General features: G+C 49.4%; 2 protein-coding genes across 7 annotated transcripts in view; both read right to left on the bottom strand.

Moving 5' to 3' along the window:
- The window catches only part of LOC140115439 (mitochondrial amidoxime-reducing component 1-like), a 32,724-nt gene extending 27,581 nt beyond the window's left edge, over positions 1 to 5,143 (bottom strand). The window contains exons 1-2 of one of the 4 annotated variants that reach the window (XM_072132790.1): positions 5,045 to 5,143; positions 4,275 to 4,331 (exon numbers count right to left, since the gene is read on the bottom strand). Coding sequence is in view for 1 of the 4 variants with exons in the window: in XM_072132792.1 (XP_071988893.1) it covers positions 4,275 to 4,331; positions 5,045 to 5,053 (66 nt within the window). In the remaining 3 variants the exon portion in view is untranslated. The other 3 variants (XM_072132792.1, XM_072132791.1, XM_072132798.1) reach the window with 3 other exon arrangements.
- A 2,226-nt stretch (positions 5,144 to 7,369) lies between these two features.
- Positions 7,370 to 21,287, bottom strand: PIGO (phosphatidylinositol glycan anchor biosynthesis class O). Of its 3 annotated transcripts, none has more exons than XM_072132787.1 (11): positions 21,205 to 21,287; positions 16,993 to 17,474; positions 15,924 to 16,067; positions 15,305 to 15,428; positions 15,069 to 15,228; positions 13,273 to 13,446; positions 11,122 to 12,685; positions 10,675 to 10,878; positions 10,347 to 10,549; positions 9,679 to 9,749; positions 7,370 to 8,634 (listed from the first exon to the last, which is right to left on the bottom strand). In XM_072132787.1, exons 2-11 carry the CDS (start codon positions 17,471 to 17,473, stop codon positions 8,505 to 8,507), a joined length of 3,255 nt encoding a protein of 1,084 aa, XP_071988888.1. In that variant the 5' UTR covers position 17,474; positions 21,205 to 21,287; the 3' UTR covers positions 7,370 to 8,504. The 3 variants fall into 3 exon arrangements, with proteins under 3 accessions (XP_071988888.1, XP_071988889.1, XP_071988890.1); XM_072132788.1 differs by having other exon boundaries at positions 21,180 to 21,275; XM_072132789.1 differs by lacking the exons at positions 7,370 to 8,634; positions 9,679 to 9,749 and having other exon boundaries at positions 10,366 to 10,553.
- Positions 21,288 to 22,918: the final 1,631 nt, after the last annotated feature.

Below are 22,918 nucleotides of genomic sequence, written 5' to 3'. Positions count from 1 at the left end.
GTACGGTATTATTCATTGCCTGGTCTTGGATATGTACGGTATTATTCATTGTCTGGTCTTGGATATGTACGGTATTATTCATTGCCTGGTCCTGGATATGTACGGTATTATTCATTGCCTGGTCTTGGATATGTACGGTATTATTCATTGCCTGGTCCTGGATATGTACGGTATTATTCATTGTCTGGTCTTGGATATGTACGGTATTATTCATTGCCTGGTCCTGGATATGTACGGTATTATTCATTGCCTGGTCCTGGATATGTACGGTATGAATAAAAATGGATTGAAGCCAGTCAGACGCACGGTCAGAATTCCAGGTCATTTGCCAGAAGTTGCGACTTTTTCCTGCCTAATAAAATGCACAAGGAACAATAAATCCCCCGATGACTGAAGGTGCAGATATGTAAATCGCCAGCGAGTGAAAGATCTGAGAACTGTCACAGATCCTGAGGCAAAGGGGCCAGGAATGATTTTCTATTAGCAATAAAAAAAAAAATTCAGTTTCCTATTTCTACTACTGGCACAGTGATTAGTGTCCGGGGACCCGTCTCAGTGTCAGAGTTGAGTCCACAGCTGAGGCCTGATGAGGTGAATGACCCCCATTCCCAACACACGTGTAGCCCATTCCATGAAGTTATCTCCTTGTCCCCAGGACATTATTTCTCACCATATCCTGTGTGCTTTCCCAGCTAGATCACCCTCCCCGTCTGTCAGAACAGCGTCAATACGGCACTCCACCCCTAGATCACCCTCCCCGTCTGTCAGAACAGCATCAATACAGCACTCCACCCCTAGATCACCCTCCCCGTCTGTCAGAACAGCATCAATACGGCACTCCACCCCTAGATCACCCTCCCCGTCTGTCAGAACAGCGTCACTACGGCACTCCACCCCTAGATCACCCTCCCCGTCTGTCAGAACAGCACTCCACCCCTAGATCACCCTCCCCGTCTGTCAGAACAGCGTCACTACAGCACTCCACCCCTAGATCACCCTCCCCGTCTGTCAGAACAGCGTCACTACAGCACTCCACCCCTAGATCACCCTCCCCGTCTGTCAGAACAGCGTCACTACAGCACTCCACCCCTAGATCACCCTCCCCGTCTGTCAGAACAGCGTCACTACAGCACTCCACCCCTAGATCACCCTCCCCGTCTGTCAGAACAGCGTCACTACAGCACTCCACCCCTAGATCACCCTCCCCGTCTGTCAGAACAGCGTCAATACAGCACTCCACCCCTAGATCACCCTCCCCGTCTGTCAGAACAGCATCAATACAGCACTCCACCCCTAGATCACCCTCCCCGTCTGTCAGAACAGCATCAATACAGCACTCCACCCCTAGATCACCCTCCCCGTCTGTCAGAACAGCGTCAATACGGCACTCCACCCCTAGATCACCCTCCCCGTCTGTCAGAACAGCATCAATACGGCACTCCACCCCTAGATCACCCTCCCCGTCTGTCAGAACAGCGTCACTACAGCACTCCACCCCTAGATCACCCTCCCCGTCTGTCAGAACAGCGTCACTACAGCACTCCACCCCTAGATCACCCTCCCCGTCTGTCAGAACAGCGTCACTACAGCACTCCACCCCTAGATCACCCTCCCCGTCTGTCAGAACAGCGTCAATACAGCACTCCACCCCTAGATCACCCTCCCCGTCTGTCAGAACAGCATCAATACAGCACTCCACCCCTAGATCACCCTCCCCGTCTGTCAGAACAGCATCAATACAGCACTCCACCCCTAGATCACCCTCCCCGTCTGTCAGAACAGCGTCAATACGGCACTCCACCCCTAGATCACCCTCCCCGTCTGTCAGAACAGCATCAATACGGCACTCCACCCCTAGATCACCCTCCCCGTCTGTCAGAACAGCATCAATACGGCACTCCACCCCTAGATCACCCTCCCCGTCTGTCAGAACAGCATCAATACGGCACTCCACCCCTAGATCACCCTCCCCGTCTGTCAGAACAGCATCAATACAGCACTCCACCCCTAGATCACCCTCCCCATCTGTCAGAACAGCATCAATACAGCACTCCACCTCTAGATCACCCTCCCAGTCTGTCAGAACAGCATCAATACAGCACTCCACCCCTAGATCACCCTCCCCGTCTGTCAGAACAGCATCAATACAGCACTCCACCCCTAGATCACCCTCCCCATCTGTCAGAACAGCATCAATACAGCACTCCACCCCTAGATCACCCTCCCCGTCTGTCAGAACAGCATCAATACAGCACTCCACCCCTAGATCACCCTCCCCATCTGTCAGAACAGCATCAATACAGCACTCCACCCCTAGATCACCCTCCCCGTCTGTCAGAACAGCATCAATACAGCACTCCACCCCTAGATCACCCTCCCCGTCTGTCAGAACAGCATCAATACGGCACTCCACCCCTAGATCACCCTCCCCGTCTGTCAGAACAGCATCCCCGCAGAGCTCCACACAGCACCGCTACGGCGCTCCACACCTTCAGCACCGCTACAACGCGCTCCACACAGCACCGCTACGGCGCCCCACACCTTCAGTACCGCTACGGCGCTCCACACCTTCAGTACCGCTACGGCGCTCCACACCTTCAGTACCGCTACGACGCGCTCCACACAGCACCGCTACGGCGCCCCACACCTTCAGTACCGCTACGGCGCCCCACACCTTCAGTACCGCTACGGCGCCCCACACCTTCAGTACCGCTACGGCGCTCCACACCTTCAGTACCGCTACGGCGCTCCACACCTTCAGTACCGCTACGGCGCTCCACACCTTCAGTACCGCTACGGCGCTCCACACCTTCAGTACCGCTACGGCGCTCCACACCTTCAGTACCGCTACGGCGCTCCACACCTTCAGTACCGCTACGGCGCTCCACACCTTCAGTACCGCTACGGCGCTCCACACCTTCAGTACCGCTACGGCGCGCTCCACACAGCACCGCTACAGCGCTCCACACCTTCAGTACCGCTACGACGGGCTCCACACAGCACCGCTGCGGCGCTCCACACCTTCAGCGCCGCTGCGGCGCTCCACACCTTCAGCGCCGCTGCGGCGCGCCACACCTTCAGCGCCGCTGCGGCGCGCCACACCTTCAGCGACGCTGCGGCGCGCCACACCTTCAGCGCCGCTGCGGCGCGCCACACCTTCAGCGCCGCTGCGGCGCGCCACACCTTCAGCGCCGCTGCGACGCGCTCCACACCTTCAGCGCCGCTACGACGCGCTCCACACCTTCAGCGCCGCTACGACGCGCTCCACACCTTCAGCGCCGCTACGACGCGCTCCACACCTTCAGCGCCGCTACGACGCGCTCCACACCTTCAGCGCCGCTACGACGCGCTCCACACCTTCAGCGCCGCTACGACGCGCTCCACACCTTCAGCGCCGCTACGACGCGCTCCACACCTTCAGCGCCGCTACGACGCGCTCCACACCTTCAGCGCCGCTACGACGCGCTCCACACCTTCAGCGCCGCTACGACGCGCTCCACACCTTCAGCGCCGCTACGACGCGCTCCACACCTTCAGCGCCGCTACGACGCGCTCCACACCTTCAGCGCCGCTACGACGCGCTCCACACCTTCAGCGCCGCTACGACGCGCTCCACACCTTCAGCGCCGCTACGACGCGCTCCACACCTTCAGCGCCGCTACGACGCGCTCCACACCTTCAGCGCCGCTACGACGCGCTCCACACCTTCAGCGCCGCTACGACGCGCTCCACACCTTCAGCGCCGCTACGACGCGCTCCACACCTTCAGCGCCGCTACGACGCGCTCCACACCTTCAGCGCCGCTACGACGCGCTCCACACCTTCAGCGCCGCTACGACGCGCTCCACACCTTCAGCGCCGCTACGACGCTCCACACCTTCAGCGCCGCTACGGCGCGCCACCCCTTCAGCGCCGCTACGGCGCGCTCCACACCTTCAGCGCCGCTACGACGCGCTCCACACCTTCAGTGCCGCTACGACGCGCTCCACACCTTCAGTGCCGCTACGACGCGCTCCACACCTTCAGTACCAGCACTAGCTGTTCATTCTCCCTCCTCCTTATATTAAAAAGAACCAGTCCACTGCTGATCCAGAATCCCATTTTCATCATCTTTAAATTGCCACTTTATGAAGAAAAGAATATTCTTCTCTTCTCCGCCCCCGTGACTCCTGCCATGGAGTTTCATGTACGGGCTGTTACTAAATTACCAATTATGAATGAAGGAAAAAGATGATTGTTTCACAATTGCAGGTAGAGGAATAACTGGGACTTACCTGTAAGTAAGTGATCACGAGGAGGGACGCATAGGGGTGACAAGGTTCCCTGATACGCTGTGAGGAAGAGGAAGAAAGTGTCAATCATTAGTCTCAAAAAGAAGGAGCGCATCAGCTGGAGCCGTATCTGCCATCACGTCTCTGATGTACTGAAGTGAATGGGGCCGAGGTGCAATACCAGACACGACCTGTGGACAGAGTGTGGCGCTGTTACTGGAAAAAAAATAGATTTTTGTCATGGGTGGAGGATGCACGCTCATACACATGCACAATAGGTCAGCCATACGTTGTCCCTATGCTAGCAGGACGCACCGCAGCCGGCACACAGGTGTAGTGACATGTGGAAGTCTTGCTGGGGTCTCCCAAAACCTCAAAACTTCAAGTACCCAAACAGGGGGCTCTAAAAATACAGTAAAAAATTAAATAAATTAATAAAAACCTAAAAGCTTAAGAAACGCCCATTCCCATAATATAAAAATAAACAAAAATCATAAACACGTTGGGTGTGTGTCCCAAAATGCTGATCAAATATAACAACGGTTATTCCCCGTGGTGAGAATAGCGCCCAAACGTCTGAATCGGCATTTTTCACGGAAAAGCCGCGTCCCTAAAGGGTTAAATACAGCAATTATATTGGAAATTAATTTACAAAATAATAAAAACTAAAAATACTCAGTATGTGGCTCTATCCTCCTCAGAGATTCCCCAGCAGGGGGCAGTAGCGTTATCACCCACCTCCTGCCCGGGTAATGAGGGGCACAGCCACTTACCTGCAGCATCGGCTCGCGGCACCCACTGCGCATGTCAGGAAGTCAGCGGCCATAGACCATAGCTGAGAGCAGGACAGCGGTGGAGCGCGGCAGCGCCATCTAGTGGCGGGCGGACAGAACTGCCGACCCATTCATTACCACTTACACTCAGTCTACTGGAGTGTATTCAGACGGTGCAGGTAAAAATGTGTATCCAAGATGCGTTTTTAGTGTTGTTGTTTTTTTTTCAATTGAAAAGGTGACAAATAATTAGGAGCAGATATATATGTAACAAAAAGCTATTTTAAAATGAATGTATTTTGCAACACAACTTTAACTGCACCTGGTGGAACAATTTGCCCCCTCTACACATGGGTGTAAAATATGATCCTGCGCTCAACACTAACAATGACAATCACTACCACCGTCATCTATAGGGCTGCACAGCGCTGTCTTCTGTGGGACTACAACCCCCATGAAAACATCATTACTGTACAGTACAGTAGTCCTGGTGGGATGGTGGACTCCGAGCAGCAGAGATGACCATGATGCGGGGAGTCGGGGGTCTCTGCACAATGTATAGTCCAGGAAATACATGAAAAACCGTCCGTAATTTACAGATTTAGGACCGGCGCACATCACTGTGGTTAGTACGTGAAAAACGCATCTCATGGACCAACAACAGTGACAGGACGGCTCCATGCAGCATAGGGATGAGCAGCAGCGGACTGTAATCCTGACTATGCACACAGTGGTGTCACAGCAACAGATTACTGAAAAGAAATATTGGGGGTCATTTACTAAGGGCCCAATTCGCGTTTTCCCTACATGTTACCTGCATATTTCCGATTTGCGTCGATTTTCCCTGTATTGCCCTGGGATTTTGGCGCACGTGATCGGATTGTGGCGCATCGGCGCCGGCATGCACACGGCGGAAATGGGGGGGGGGGGGGGTATCAAACTAAAATCCGATGTATTCGGAAAAACCGCCGCATTTAAAAAAAAAAAAGTGTTGCGGGACTCACGCTTACCTTCACCAGGAATAGGCTGGTGAACTTCAGTGCATTCCAGCGCACCTCAGGGAACTTCAACGCAGCAGTGCCACCTGGTGGACGTTGGAGGAACTGCCTTAGATTAGCTGGATCGCGAATGGGCCGGGTAAGTAAATCTGCCCCATTGTATCATATATAACTATCCAGACCCGTCCCCTGCACTGTGATAGGCCCATAAAATCCAGGCAACGCACAGTCCGTTTTTCATGGGCCAACCACAGTTGTGTACTGCTGGTCTAACTAGCTTTTATATCCATCCTGATAAACCTGGGACATTACTCATAGATCCAGGCACCGGGATTGTGGTATCTTCTTATACTTGTTATCCATGGCCTCCTGCCTTCTAATATCAACTTTTATAATTGTGCTAATGAGAAAGAAGGGCTCTGGGGGTGTTACCAGAGTCTCTCCATGTTGTAGCTTCACAGGCTGTTACACTGTGCAGGAGCACTACCTCCCTCCCACTGTGTGAGATTATATCAGGCAGAGGGAGGGGGAAGTGCTGATTGAGTAGAAGGAGGAGACAGTGCAAGAGCTTATGAATCTACAGAACAGAGCAGCTCTGGTTACACCTTCCAGAGCCCTTAAAGCTCATTAGCGTAATTATAACAGTTGATTTAAGAAGGAAGGAGGCCATGGATAACAAATATAAGAAGATACCACAGTCCCGGTGCCTGGATCTATGTGTAAACATATTTATTCCCTTCGGGACTGAGGGTCATTGGTGCCTGAATGTCCTGCTCAATTTTTAGAGTTTTGTTATGTGCATCTTTACATGACAAGATCTTCGAAAACTAGAAAGTTTTTTTTAAATAATTTTTCAGATTAAAGTTTTTTTTTATAATTAGTAAAAATGAATTAACCTTTACTAAAATATGTTATAAATATGTAGAGCTTCATTCCATCACCCTTTCCCCAAGTTCAGCTCCAAAACAAGCAGGTGCATGTACTTCTACAATTCTCCAAACTGCGATCTAAATCTGCAGCTCCTACATTCTGCCTCCAGCGGACAGGCCGGAGAGGGGCGCACTTGCCTCTTTTTCCAGCCATATATACTATGACACACCTATATCTCCGGAGCCCCGGCACACACAGTGATGTCATCTATTAGTGGATTACACACATAATGACATCAGAGAGGAGGAACAATATACACAATGTCGTCACAGTAATGGCAAACCATGCACAGTGACATCACAGTAGACTATACACAGATACACAGTACATCATAGCACAGGGAGGATCCACACAGTAATGTCACAATGCACACAGTCATGTCATGCATGATGTACTAGCAGCTGGGGATATAGGACGCTGTAATGTCTCTCCATGTAAACATTAAGCACTCTGATGTCACAAGATCAGCACAAGGCGATGTCAAAGGTCAAGGATAGTGCACGCAGTGACATCACAGCAAACAATAAAGATATCACAGAACAGAAATAAGAAGCACGGCTTTGGGCTCCGCGGCTTTTGTCGCAATAGGTTCCCATTCCGTTTTTTATCCTTCTTCAATCTTTGACCTCAATCCTGACCTCTTGTTAGGCCCTATGTTTGACACGCCAGTCATTAGGCATAGGTATAATAAATTCAGATTAGAGGATTGAGAAACATGGCTGCTTTCCTGCATAAAACAGCGCCACAGCTGACCATGGTGTGTGCCGGTATTGCAGGTCAGGTGTAGCGCTGTTTGAAGAAAGCAGTTATAGTGTTCAACCTCTACTCCGCCCCTTTAAATATGTGTTGCAAATAAAAAAAGACAAGAAACGTGACCCAAGTTCTTTTTAATCCTTAACAATTGTAAAATCCTTGGTGCTTTTTTTCCATCACTCCGGCAATGGCAGACGCCCTGGTCCATAATGAAGCGCCCTCTTATTTATTGAGCATACATCAGCTCACACAGGTTGGCACAGCGAATTCCCGGGGTTGAGAGTCTGCTTGTACTGTAATGTTACACAGGGAGTGGGGTCACCGGGCGCGAGGCCTGAGGTCTCCGAGACAATGACATTCATGTTTTATGGTTCCAAATGGCCAGAAATCCATCCAGAGAACAGATGCAGGAGAGGCCGGTGTCCTGGGCTAGTGGCCGGTGTCCTGGGCTAGTGGCCGGTGTCCTGGGCTAGTGGCCGGTGTCCTGGGCTAGTGGCCGGTGTCCTGGGCTAGTGGCCGGTGTCCTGGGCTAGTGGCCGGTGTCCTGGGCTAGTGGCCGGTGTCCTGGGCTAGTGGCCGGTGTCCTGGGCTAGTGGCCGGTGTCCTGGGCTAGTGGCCGGTGTCCTGGGCTAGTGGCCGGTGTCCTGGGCTAGTGGCCGGTGTCCTGGGCTAGTGGCCGGTGTCCTGGGCTAGTGGCCGGTGTCCTGGGCTAGTAGGTTCACTCGCCTTCGAGGCACTGTGTGATTCACGTCTCTTTTAACCCTCTGTGTTCTCCAGCGCTACCTGTTCTGCTGGAGGGTGAGGTTCCTGAACCAGTTACTGACCGCACAGTCCACCCTTAAAACCAGAGCAATCCCGAGGAGGAGGAAGAGGCTGCTGACTGCAAAGCCCAAAGCTTCAAACAGGAACCTGGCAGAAAGCAAAGACATGAAAACAACATTACAGAGGGGCTACTGGCCAGCTTATATCAAACAAAAATGAAGATTTGTTTTCCTCATTCAGGTGATGTGACATGCTCTAGTTACAACCAGATCTGCATCCAAAGCTCTTCTCTGGTAGATGAGGTGAACGTTCTTTACTTCGTGTAAGAATGTATCATTTACTGTATATTGTAGCCTCCTTGCTCTCACGTGATGGCAGATCCTGGATGGGATAAGCATCAGGCAGATGGATTTCAATGTGCCGATACTTTTCTTTCCAGAGAGATGTGACATCATCAGAGGTGTCTGGCAGTGGCATATACATACGCTCTTCTACCAGGGGGAGCAAAAGTGTCAGCTGTCAGCTAAAAGTTATGGCCAGCCTGAGCTATAGCTCCTGACCCCTGTACTGCTTACAAAGCATATGAGCGAGCATCCAGCTGGTACTCAGACAACTGTCAAGATGAATATGAGATATTTATCTGGTATCTATGAGATAGATAGAAGAAAATGAGCAGCACTTTAGTTGTTGGTGGTGAACCAAGATGTTGTCTTCTATTATTCGGCTTGAAAAAGGTTCTTCTTGAGCCAAAAGGTCGCTATTGTCACTTGATATTGGATAAAGAAGAGCACATCTTGCTTTACCACTACAACTGAAGTGCTGATCATTGTCTATTATTTATTATTGGAGGACTTGAGGCCTAGTCCTGTGACGCCTGCACCCAGCCTGACATTGTTTTGAGTGTGCCAATTGGACTTTCCTACCGTTACCGTACATAGATATGTAAAGACAGTCCAAGCAGCACAACAAAAACAGACCGGGCAAAGGGATCTTAAAAAATAATACATAGAACAAACAGCATCAGAGAAGAGATGTGTAAAAATATCAGCGGTGGCCTTTATTTATGATGGAATAATGACCATTGTTGACTTATTGCTGGGATTAGATAGGAGATAGATATAGATATGATATAGATAGATGATAGATAATATCTTGTTCAACCCCCTATAAGCAGCACTATACTGGACTTACTTTGGTGCAAATATTTTCCAGACCATGAGATGTCGGCGGAGAATCATGGCAGCGCAGACGCACGACAGCAGCTAAAAACGTGACAAAAGATAAATTTGAAAAAGTTGGAAAATCAAACTTAATAATAATAATAATTTAATGTGCAACTTTACTTACAATCCCCAGGTACGATCCTATTATGTAATCCCCCTACAGGCAGGAATATCCTGGTGCCCTGCCCCCTCTATATCCATGGGTGCTGCCTCCAGAGGATAATTTCCTAGATGGAGTTGCCAAACTCTATAGGATATGTGAGGGTGGTCTATTGTTGGGGTCCAAAAGGATGGCGCACACAGAGGTGAGTATACTAAAAGTATACCTTCCTTTTGGACCCCAACAATAGACCACCCTCTATATCCATAGCCCCCCCTCACTGCACCTGACTACTTTATTGTCATAATCCAAACCATTAGATGCTGAGGACGAGGGATTTCACTAGTCAGAAACCATCAAATTTTTTTTTTCACCTTTTCTTGAATATAGTGAATTTTTTTCTAACATCAAGACAAAATGACATTTATTTTAAGGTAGTTATAGAGGGGAGAGCTGTTCACTGTGAATGCGGATCACATTTTTTGCTTTTATAAGTAAAGCCTAATATAAAACTATCAAGAGTACAAGGTAGGTACCTGCACTCCCTGGATAAAGAGGTACTTGGTCCCGAGCTGCAGCAAAGCCACAGAAAACCTGTCTGGGTCCTCCCGTATCCTCATCTCCATCATGGGCGTTTCATCGTCTTCTGTCCCCCCCTCCTTCTCCTTCTTTCCTTTCCGTCTCCGTCCAGTGGGGGCTTCACACAGGAAAGGCCAAAGCAGCAACAGACAGGATCCGGCTTCCTCAGGAGAGATAATTGGAACAATTAATTAGTGGTCTCCATGATCTCCCCAGCCCCAACTATCCAAATGTAAACCAAGATCTACGTAGCATCTAACGTGTCCCCATATTACAGACTGTTACCTGAGAATAGGATGTTGGCTGAGAAGGTGTTAGCTGCCACCAGCAGAGCTGGGACGATATTATTTGTGTGTCCATCCTGAAATCCTACAAAAGCCGAGTTCCAGTGGATGGCAGGGAAGACTGGCTGGTGACCGGTGGAGTAAAAGTTTTGGGTGGCAGCGAGAGACCACGCCAGGACTGAGTACCACGGGACACTGAATAATTCTGCAGAAAAGAAGGAGCATACAGTCATTGAGGTGTCACTACATACAGACACATTTTAGAGCAACAAGATATGATACGGTAGGTTTTATGATCTAGAATCCCGACCGACCTAAAAATCTGACCTCGACCCCTTCATTCTGGCAGTTTTGGGTCGACAAGATCTTAGACCTCTGAAGCTGACACTTCGTATAGTTTATCAATGAACATCTCTCAAAATGACTGCTGTGATTTATGACTACTTACCGACTCCTTCACTATAAAGGTTGGTGACGTGTCCGTGGATGTGCAGGATGATAACCGCCTCTAGTAGGAGCAGCAGGAAGGCCGGGGTCATCCTCTCACTGTGCAGCAATATGAGAACCAGAGTGAGAATAGACAGGGTGATGACCATGGCGGCAGAGTACACGCTGCCCAGACCATAGGCCTCCACTGACACCCCCTTCTTGCCGTCCTCTCCCTCACCTCCATGTTGAAGGCGGCTCTTGAGCGTGCGCTGCATTTTCCTGTAGATCTGAGGGATAACGTGCTGCAGTTCAGCCTCAGAGCTGGGGGCTCCCCGATAAGTAGTCACCGTGTTGTCAGGATCCGAGACTCGGCTCTTCATAAACACAGTAATAGGGTTCCACAGAATCAGCAGGAGGCCCAGTCCAGCCATGGCATAGATTGCTCTAGGACAGGCCACCAGAGCCAGGTGTGTCAGCTCCTTCAGCTTTGCGAGGCTATCTTCAGTACCAGAGCTCACTGCCCAGTAGCAAGCGATACCTAAAACTATAAGGGGGAAGCCCCAGCGCACATAGAGCACCAGCGGAGAGGCAATGTTCAGGTTTCCATAATGCTGCAGCCACTTTCTAACAAGGAAAACCATGAACCCCAGAAACACAACGCAGAAAACATAGGAGACATTCTTAATGTCGGGGTCCCGGACGCTGGAGAGGGGAGATAGGAAGGAGGAGGGCTGACAATCCGGGGTCTCTTCCCGGCAATTATGGAAGAACCCTGAAAGACGAACACAAATCCCCAATGCTGCCAGCAGCCACATCAGTCTGGAGCCATCCCTCCTGTAAGCTGGGGTCAGGGAAGGCTTCAAGGACTCGGTTCCTAGAGGGGTAAATGTAGGGAGGAGGAGTTTGCCATCCCAATGTAGTTTCACCACTGTCACTGTGAGCAGGGACGTCAGAAGGAAAGGAGCCACGCTGCCTTCTGCTACCACGTAACTATCTGAAAACAGAGAACAACAGCGGAAAAGAAGCACGACGCAGGGTCCTGACAGTAGCAGATACACTGGATGTGTCTGGCGTCTCGACGGGGAAGATTTCTTAGCCTGAAAGTTAAAGTAGAAACTTATCTGGAAGATAAGAGTTGCTGCAGCGCAGACAGTTACTAGATCGAGCGCCAGCCCCGATGTCCATACTGCCAGGCCCAGGGCGGAAGTGACGGATATAGTAAAGAGTAGGGGATATCCTAGCAAATTCTTGTACGGCAAAGACAAGACTGAGCCAGCCTCAGCGATTATATAGCAGAAAAAACAGGAGGTGAGGAGGATGATGCAGCCCATGATCATGTGCATGGGGTGGAAGCGCGCCCAGGACTCCATACACACATGTCTGGCCTGGTCCAGGTAACTCTGCTGCCTCTGTAAGATCTTCTGCAGATGAACTTCCAGCTCCTCTTCAGATAGCTGATCCCGCTGCGACATAAGCTGCTCATATTCTGAGGTCAGGGAGGTGAATAGATCTGCCAGAGCTCTCAGCTTCTCAGCAGGTAGGTCCCCAGCAGCCCGAGAATAGGAGTCCAAGTAGCGAGCCACCTGTAAGAGAGGAAAACCCATAAACATGATATAATAAAGGAGCCAGGTAATGTGAAATAAAGTTTTATAAAATGCTGAAATCATTCAGAATGCAGACAGAGGCATTTTTAAAATCAGCACAGAATAGACTATTGGAACCCGTCACCAGCTAAAAATGACATTCCTGGTGACAGATTTGCTTTAAGACTGAGTGTCCCAAATGACTATTCCTTCCATAATGACAATACCGGGTGTGTGATATCATGTACTGATGTGTGTGATATCATGTACTGATCACACAGTAAGGTCATTGTGATCAATCCAATGAAAATGACAGTCCACTACATGCAGATGTGGTTTTAAAAGCTCAGTTCAAATAAAGAGGCAAATTTCCAATGAAACATCAATGATGCTGAAGATTCATTGCAGATTTCACACCGATGTATGAACCCACAGAGAATCTGTAGCCCAATTCATCTCTGACACTTGTAAAGTCCTCATTCAGATGGAGCAGTTTTCTAGCAGGACGTATGCGCTTCTCTATTTACGGCCTAATCCAAGTTATGGCACGAAGATAATATTGTACAAATACTGATATTCAATGTTACCTGCTGGACATTGATCTGGTAAGCTGTGGTCTTTGACAGCAGAGCTGACACTTTATCTTCAGGCCACCCGAAGAGGTCATCAATAACACCCCCCAGGTTACTGTATGGGATGGGGAGACCTAGCAGCAGCGACAAGCTGGGGACCAAGTTCACTTGAGGAACAGCTGGGGCCTCCTAAAAGACAATGGGATAATTACTGGGTTAATGGCAACAACTGCACAATTCCAGAATCCATGTAACAGCATGAAAACAGAGGAAGACATGGAAGAGCTTATACACAAAACTAACCCTGTGCGTTCAGCTGCACCTCCCCCGCCCAGTCTCAGATTGGCAGCAGAATATACATGGACAACCCCTCTACCCAGATGTAGCAGTATTTACAGTGTTGTAGAAAGCCCTATGGCCCTGTTCACACCTCTGTCTTGACTTTCCGTTGTATGAGCCGTTTGAGAGAAAAATGAAAACTACAAAAGGGAAGTTCTGCATTGACTTCAATGGACGGACCTTCCCCAATGTGTTCAATAGTCTAAACTGGCGTGCGCTATTAATAACACAATATTAAGGATCCCCCCCCCCCAACCACACACTGAGTTAGAGGGAGGCTCCAGTCACAGCAAATTCATTGGATTACAGCTTGTGCAGGGCCCGGGGGGAGGAGCAGGACTCCAGGTTCCACGAATACAATGAGAATGAGTCCTGCCCCTCCCTCCAGGCCCTGCACTGCATTTACTACATATGCTGGAAACACTGGAAATGTGATTAGGGTGGAGCCTTCCGATTGCATTTCAAAAAGCAATAAAAATGCAACATGGGAATGCAGACATTGCAGATATTTATGCGAAAAATCTTGTATAATGCCCAATTGAGCTAGGCCCTCCTACTGGTCCACGTGTTCTTACCGATAACGGGACTTGTATTCTTTTTACAGGAAACAAATCTTATTATCGTAGAGTAAAAAAAAAAAAAAATAAAGCCGACTGCAGAGAAGGAGATGCAAAGAGGCGTGCATAAATCTGCAAAGCGCCGAGCACCATAGCAACGACGCCCTGAGAACCCGCGCCCGACTGCAACTTTTTTTTCCCCTCGGTAATAAGATTTTTTGCTGAAAAAAATAAAATAAGTGCAGCTATCTGTAAGAACATCAGTAAGTGAGCGTAGCCGGCCATTATCTAAGTGGTCGATTGCCTTTAGGGTTTTTGATGCGGATTTATGTGCAATATTTTTCACCTCTTTTCTTGACCTGATCTGACATCACTGTAAGCAATAAGCTGCTTTATGATCTACATCAAATGTGCGCCATGGTGTGGATTTGATGCAGATTTTCAACTGCTCCATGTAAAATCTCAAGATTTTATTTTCCACATTCAGCATCAATTTCTGGACGAAAAATGTCTGCATCGTTTACATGACATTTTCCAAACCACATTCACTTTAATGCTACTGTATTACTCTGCGGATTTTCTGCATTGAATGCGCCACGTGTGTAGAAACAAAGGTGTGAAGTTAGTCTAGGCATCATACACACGAATGTGTCCAGGACTGCTACCAGTCAGCACAGTTTGCGGATATCAGTCCCCATTGGTGCATGTGGCACCAGGTCATGGTGCATTGAGCACACGTAGTCTCTGGGAGCACAGAGAAATATAGGACATGCTACTCTATGGAGAGGGGAGGGGTGAGCAGCGCTGTCCTCTCTCCCACGTGTGGCTGTATGCTCGTGTGCAAGGAGCCTTGATCTTCTAATCAACCAAAAGCGCTATTAACCCTTCTCAGCTCCCCATCCCCTAAAGCATTACCGTCTTCAGCTGTTCAGCAAACAGAGGCGCCTTGCTGTACAAGAAGAGCGCTGCAGTCACTTCCTTCTCGCTGTCTCCTCCGTGGTCTCCAGTGTCTGTCATCCCGTGGTCTCCAGCCACCACCAGCAGGGTCTTGTCATCCAGATGTTCTATGAGAGAGCTGCAGGAAAGGAGACATTTCATTATGTGAATCCGGATATCCCCAATAGCTCGCTGAAGAATAAGTAGATACTCACGCAATGACTTGATTCATCTGCATCAGCTTCTTGGCAGTCTCTGGGTGGTCTGGTCCATGCTTGTGCCCACAATGATCCACACCAAGAAAATGAGCGATAATTACATCCCAGTCTCCTCCGTCCACTGTAGAGACAAATCAGAGGCTGGATTAGAGAAGCATTGGGTCCCTCATATGCTACACAATAAGGGAGAGCAGTAACAAGGGGAGGGTGTGTGATGTCAGGTCAAGGCTACATGAAAGTCAGAAGCGGACTCATAGGGAGGCACCTTCCATAGGGAGGCGCTAGAGGCACCATTCTCCTTTTCACATCGAGGGACGTGTATGTGTATAGTCTCGGTCAACTGATTTCAAAATGTGCAGTGAATTTGTTATTTAGTCCTAAGTTCCTGCAGGGGAAGGACTTTGGCAGCACTTCCAGAGACTGAGATGCCGACCTAACACTCTGCGAGTCAGTAAATCAGTTCTTTTGGGTCCATTACTGATTGCAGCCATAGAACTAGCATGAAGCATAACATGGGCATCACCGGGGCGTCTTATGTAATACACGACCACAATGAAGTCTAAAAGTAGGGAACAGGGAAACACAACGCAGGAAATATTAAGCTACCGTCACCTACCAGTAGGGTACAGATGCTGTAAGATGCCATCGTCCACAGTATGGAGGTCCTTTACATTGAAGGACGGGAAGAAGTAAGACTTGTAGAACTTTTTGGGGAAGAGTCCGTCCCAGGTGTCATCCCCCATGAACACCACTCGCTTTCCTGTAACACAGATCAGTAGGGATTACTTCCCTCATACTGGGAGCCGCTCACACAGAAAAGTGGAATTATTTTTCTAGTAAATGTTTTAGCCAGGTTTATACGGGTGTAATACAGGGATAACTGGAGCTATAAGTTATTTATAATGACATACTGGTGGTTTAGTGCCCAAAAAAATAAAGGATATTCCCAACTCCAACCCATATTATTCTGATACTCAAAGGGATTGTACTAAGTTTGCAAGTTATCCCTTATCCTAACAAGGTGATCAGTGAGGCTACAATTGCTAGTTGCCCTTGGAACATGGGAAAGGGACCCCCAGCAATCCGGAGAATGGGAATCATGTTCTCAATAATAGAATTCAATAGAATGGAAGTGTTGTAAATTGCAGAGCACAGCGCTCAGGTAACTCCAGCACTCTCATAGACAGTGATTGAGTGTGCTGGAGATACCTCAGCGCTTTGCTCTGCAATTTGACATTCCTATACGATGGAATGGAGCAGCAGGACAGATGCTCGCCCTGCCCTTCCACCTACAAAAACAGAATGGGAGACCTGGTTTCTGGATCACTGTGGTCCTGCTCTCATGATTGGAATGGACCCCAGCAGTTAGACCCTCACCGACCAGCTTGTCCATAGGATGCGGGACAACATGAAAACTTGGTACAATCCCTTTAACGGATTCTGCTTCCTGGTTCTATCTCAACACACAAGAAATGACATAAAACAGCGGCTTAGAAAGATGAAGTGGGTCACAGCTGCGACCATTAGCTGTCCGAGTCTACAGTTACTAGACCAGGGGGACCCAGTAATAGACCGGGATCGGTAAGGTGAGTAATACTCATTTTATACAATTGAATCCCTCTATAAAACCTTATAACATATAATGCAACTGTCCCAGTAACTAGGAATGTGAAGACAATACGCACCATTAGACACCATCTGATGGATCAGGTTGTCCTCCTGAATGGCATAACTGGCAAAGTTACTGCCCAGGTCCACAAACGTGGGCAGGGAGCCCGTGGTGAAGCCCTTAATCCTCTGCATGGTGGTGGTAGGAGGGTCGGCTCGGAAAGGGTACAGCCTGGCATGTCGTGGCTGAGCGCTGCAGAGCCGGTGGATCTCCCCCAGCTTGTTCTCATACGGTTTAGGGTTGTCGTTTTCCGGGTTGTATTTGGCGAAGTCGTATTTGAGAGCATCGATAATAACTATAACGGCTTTATCAAACCTCTGCGGGAACCAGCAGCGCGCGTCCTGGAGGTGAGGAGCGGCAGACGGAGGCGAGGAGCACTGACTCTGATTACCGAGCTCAATCCTCATGAGAAGGAACCCGCTCATGAAGAGCCAAATGCCGGAATAGAAGGAGATGGAGAGCCAGGCCAGGAGCAGCATCAGCAGCAGCCTCTTCATCCTGAGCGAGACAAAAATCACAACGTCACACACACTGGTACAACGTCTACAGGGGGCGCTCTAACATGTATACAAATGTCTATTATTACATCACTACCGGTATATGTGTCAGTCTTGGGGTACATTCACAGCAGAGCGCAGAAGAGGAGGACGGATCAGCGCTGCTCACCCCTCCCCTCTCCATAGAGAAGCGAATAGCCGGCGCCATAACACAGCAAAATATAGGACATGCCCTGTATTTTGCCGTGTGCTCACCGCACAGTGACCAGGCACCACAGACTGTAATCGGGACTGATATGCCGCCGTATATATGACTCATTTTCACATGAGATGAGTCAAGTTTAGTGGTTGCCGGGGTAGTGTCACTTCAAAAGACCTTAACGTTCTATAGCACCTAGAAACATGCTGCCGGTGTCATATTAAAGATAAGCAACACATCTTTCAGATCTCATCACACTTCTGGTTCTGTAAGCTACAAAACTAGAGAGAACTGGCAGCTAAAGACATTGTTGGAAATGCAAGTTGCAGATAAAGATCCAGTTCCTGCCTTCTTTTTTAACTGCCTGAAGTTCCAGTTCTGTAGCTCCCGGAACCATAAGCCTGATGTCATCTGAAAGATGAGACGACCTTTTATATGATCCAAAAAGCAAGTTTCAAGGTGAAGTAAAACAGAAGTGACACTACTCCTGCAACCACAAAACATCACTCGTCTCATGTGACAATGAGGTGAAATGAGTCATATTTGCCTGACTTTGTGGGAGATTTTTTTTATATAGGAAACGGGTGAGATTTCACATAAAATATGGAATTCTAGAAAGGACATCTCATACCAGACCTGAGGGGACCAGTAATTTTATTGGGGTAAAACCTGGTGACCGGATCCCTTTACCTGTAGGTATTACAAGGTATTTTCCAGTACACTTTATAATTATAATCGCACCATGTGAACACATCCTAACGGGACTGTTACTGAAGCGGATGTTGGATCCATTGCATACAATGGGTGAAACCTCTCTTAGTATCGCTATAGGTCACTCTAAGGATTTCTGTCTACTAGACCATTGTTCGTGCTGTTTGTTCACCTCCTGCCTTTGTGATAAGGACCCCCCCCCCTTTGTTATTGAGATTCTGTAGAAGGTCACACGTTGTATTGTCCTCTAGGTAATAGTGGAACCTGTAGAACAGCCCCACAATGTGGGGAGAACCAGACATTAGTCCCTATAGGAATAACCCGTCCATCTTGTCACATGATCAGTGGGGAAGGTGATGGAGCTTCGTACAGATTTTCGCAGACTTGTCCACCAATCAGAAAGAAGTTTTATTACATAAAAACTTTAAAGCTGGAAAAGTTTTAGAGAGGTATCACTTGTAATATTGCGGCATCTTTATACAATCAGAGCATTTTACTTCCAGTCTTAGTAAATCAACTCCACAAATGTAACCCATATTAACCCCAAAACTCCGGAGAGGGGTCTACATGGGGCTCTGTCCACAAGAGGCTACAGATATGATCAGTGTTCACATTCAGTACCAGGGAGTTTTCTGTAGAATCAGAGAATGGATGTGATGTAGCGGGGAATTCCCGGAATCCTGAGAAAGCCCCTGGGGGTGGAAGTGTTCCCCGTACCCCTGGCAAAACTTCAGAACAGGAGACTATTGCCAGGGCAGAGCTCCCAAAGATTTTAGGGGATTCCTGAGGCTACAATCACACGGTGCGCACAAATTACGGTTAGAAATAGGCAGCAGAGAGGAGTAACACGTGTTTTGCATCATTTACCGGTAAAACATGTGGAAATTTTAGGTCTAAACTCATCTGGATGGTGAGAAGCTCCTCCTCCGGCTCGCAAAACGCAATTTGAACACAACCTCAAAGTAAAAAATCCTGAACATGTGATAGAGATGAATGGACCAGGTGTTTGGGTTTAGCTGCAGGACCCGGACGTATTGCAGGGTGCACCCCTGGCCAATCACAGCCCTGGCTGGTTGCTGGGGGTAATGAAGTAGTATGTCCGGGTCACTCGACCGAACCCAAACATCAGGTCCGATCATCTCTATGTGGATACGGTATTAACTGAATTGCAATAAAGGCAGAGCCACACTGTGATATACAGCCACATACTGTGCGGCGCAGCCAGAGCCTCGGCATGGACCCATTAGGTTCTGTTCATGTCTCCGGTTTCTGTAAGGCGCTCACTGAAGCATTTGCTCCTCTTTGATTATTTACTAAATACATTATGTAAGGTGCAAAGAAAACTGATCTGTAGAGGATCTATAGTGTGAACAGAGTCCGATCCAGAACCTCGTACCCCCCATGACCCAGCAGTCCGGCTCAGTGTATCAGCACTTTGTACTAACACATTATATTATATACTGCACCCCCTCTATTACCATGTACAGGCTGGATATAGGGTATACAGGACACAGTATATACTGCACCCCCGCTATTACCATGTACAGGCTGGATATAGGGTATATAGGACACAGTATATACTGCACCCCCGCTATTACCATGTACAGGCTGGATATAGGGTATACAGGACACAGTATATAGTGCACCCCCGCTATTACCATGTACAGGCTGGATATAGGGTATACAGGACACAGTATATACTGCACCTCCGCTATTACCATGTACAGGCTGGATATAGGGGATACAGGACACAGTATATACTGCACCCCCGCTATTACCATGTACAGGCTGGATATAGGGTATACAGGACACAGTATATAGTGCACCCCCGCTATTACCATGTACAGGCTGGATATAGGGTATACAGGACACAGTATATAGTGCACCCCCGCTATTACCATGTACAGGCTGGATATAGGGTATACAGGACACAGTATATACTGCACCCCCGCTATTACCATGTACAGGCTGGATATAGGGGATACAGGACACAGTATATACTGCACCCCCGCTATTACCATGTACAGGCTGGATATAGGGTATACAGGACACAGTATATACTGCACCCCCTCTATTACTACATATAGGCTGGATATAAGGTATACAGGACACAGTATATACTGCACCCCCTCTATTACCATGTACAGGCTGGATATAAGGTATACAGGACACAGTATATACTGCACCCCCGCTATTACCATGTACAGGCTGGATATAGGGGATACAGGACACAGTATATACTGCACCCCCTCTATTACTACATATAGGCTGGATATAGGGTATACAGGACACAGTATATACTGCACCCCCGCTATTACCATGTACAGGCTGGATATAGGGTATACAGGACACCGTATATACTGCACCCCCTCTATTACCATGTACAGGCTGGATATAGGGTATACAGGACACAGTATATACTGCACCCCCTCTATTACCATGTACAGGCTGGATATAGGGGATACAGGACACAGTATATACTGCACCCCCTCTATTACTACATATAGGCTGGATATAGGGTATACAGGACACAGTATATACTGCACCCCCTCTATTACCATGTACAGGCTGGATATAGGGGATACAGGACACAGTATATACTGCACCCCCTCTATTACTACATATAGGCTGGATATAGGGTATACAGGACACAGTATATACTGCACCCCCTCTATTACCATGTACAGGCTGGATATAACTACATCCCCCAATCTCTCCCCTTAAACAGAATATAGGGGAGAATATCACTATAATGTGAATAATAACCTAGAAAACACCAATAGGTGACACAGATACCTGAGGTGAGTGACCCCGCAGTTACCTGGAGCCGCCGCCGCTGTCCTCACATGGAGTCTGAGGTCAGGAGGACCCGGAAGGAGGCGCAGAACAACGTCACCAGGGCAACACTACCATAGAGAGGAGCGCAGGCTACAGCGGGCCCACAGGTACAGAACCATAGAGCGCGGGGCCGTGTCACCACAGAGAGGACGACGTGCGGCATTTAGCGGCTGGCGGCGGTACTGCACTATTTCTCGCAGTGAGATAGGAGAAGATATGGCTGCAGGGGGACGTGCTGGGACTTGTAGTGCTCCACATTAATAATAATAGAGGATATTCCTGTGCTTGTGGTCTATGAAGCTTTTTAACCACATAGATCATATTAGAAATGGCCATATACGTAGAGGAGCATCTCACCAGACTCACTGAAGAGTATGACATGCGCATAACACTGCGCGGCGCAGGGAGGAGGAGAGAGGACAAGCTGCAGTGTGCGGTGCAGGGAGGAGAGGAGGAGAAGCTGCAGTGTGCGGTGCAGGGAGGAGAGGAGAAGCTGCAGTGTGCGGCGCAGGGAGGAGGAGAGAGGACAAGCTGCAGTGTGCGGCGCAGGGAGGAGAGGAGAGGACAAGCTGCAGTGTGCGGCGCAGGGAGGAGGAGAGGAGAAGCTGCAGTGTGCGGTGCAGGGAGGAGAGGAGAAGCTGCAGCGTGCGGTGCAGGGAGGAGGAGAGGAGAAGCTGCAGCGTGCGGTGCAGGGAGGAGAGGAGAAGCTGCAGCGTGCGGCGCAGGGAGGAGGAGAGGAGAAGCTGCAGTGTGCGGCGCAGGGAGGAGGAGAGGAGAAGCTGCAGTGTGCGGCGCAGGGAGGAGGAGAGGAGAAGCTGCAGTGTGCGGTGCAGGGAGGAGGAGAGGAGAAGCTGCAGTGTGCGGTGCAGGGAGGAGGAGAGGAGAAGCTGCAGTGTGCGGTGCAGGGAGGGGAGGAGAAGCTGCAGTGTGCGGTGCAGGGAGGGGAGGAGAAGCTGCAGTGTGCGGTGCAGGGAGGAGAGGAGAAGCTGCAGTGTGCGGTGCAGGGAGGAGAGGAGAAGCTGCAGTGTGCGGCGCAGGGAGGAGGAGAGGAGAAGCTGCAGTGTGCGGCGCAGGGAGGAGGAGAGGAGAAGCTGCAGTGTGCGGCGCAGGGAGGAGGAGAGGAGAAGCTGCAGTGTGCGGCGCAGGGAGGAGGAGAGGAGAAGCTGCAGTGTGCGGCGCAGGGAGGAGGAGAGGAGAAGCTGCAGTGTGCGGCGCAGGGAGGAGGAGAGGAGAAGCTGCAGTGTGCGGCGCAGGGAGGAGGAGAGGAGAAGCTGCAGTGTGCGGTGCAGGGAGGAGGAGAGGAGAAGCTGCAGTGTGCGGTGCAGGGAGGAGGAGAGGAGAAGCTGCAGTGTGCGGTGCAGGGAGGAGGAGAGAAGCTGCAGTGTGCGGTGCAGGGAGGAGGAGAGGAGAAGCTGCAGTGTGCGGTGCAGGGAGGAGGAGAGAAGCTGCAGTGCACGTTGCTCCTCTTTAAGCACCAAACTGCTCGGCCCATAGTGAATGAGCCCTTCACATGGAAGCATTGGGAATACCCTGTACATAGGAAACCTCCAATCACAATCCTTCCTGATAAACCAGCGACATTTCAAACGCCGTTGCATGGAGCTGTGTGATGTGTTATCTTTTGCAGAATGTGGTGACATTTACGTTGAAACCATTTTGGGGACTGTGTGACCTCTTGGATTTTGGCTTTTTATTAA

Source organism: Engystomops pustulosus, chromosome 1 (assembly GCF_040894005.1).
Source record: "Engystomops pustulosus chromosome 1, aEngPut4.maternal, whole genome shotgun sequence".
In the NCBI taxonomy this organism is placed as follows: Eukaryota; Metazoa; Chordata; class Amphibia; order Anura; family Leptodactylidae; genus Engystomops; species Engystomops pustulosus.
The sequence above is the reverse complement of the archived record's forward strand: the minus strand, read 5'-3'. Positions and strand labels throughout refer to the sequence as shown.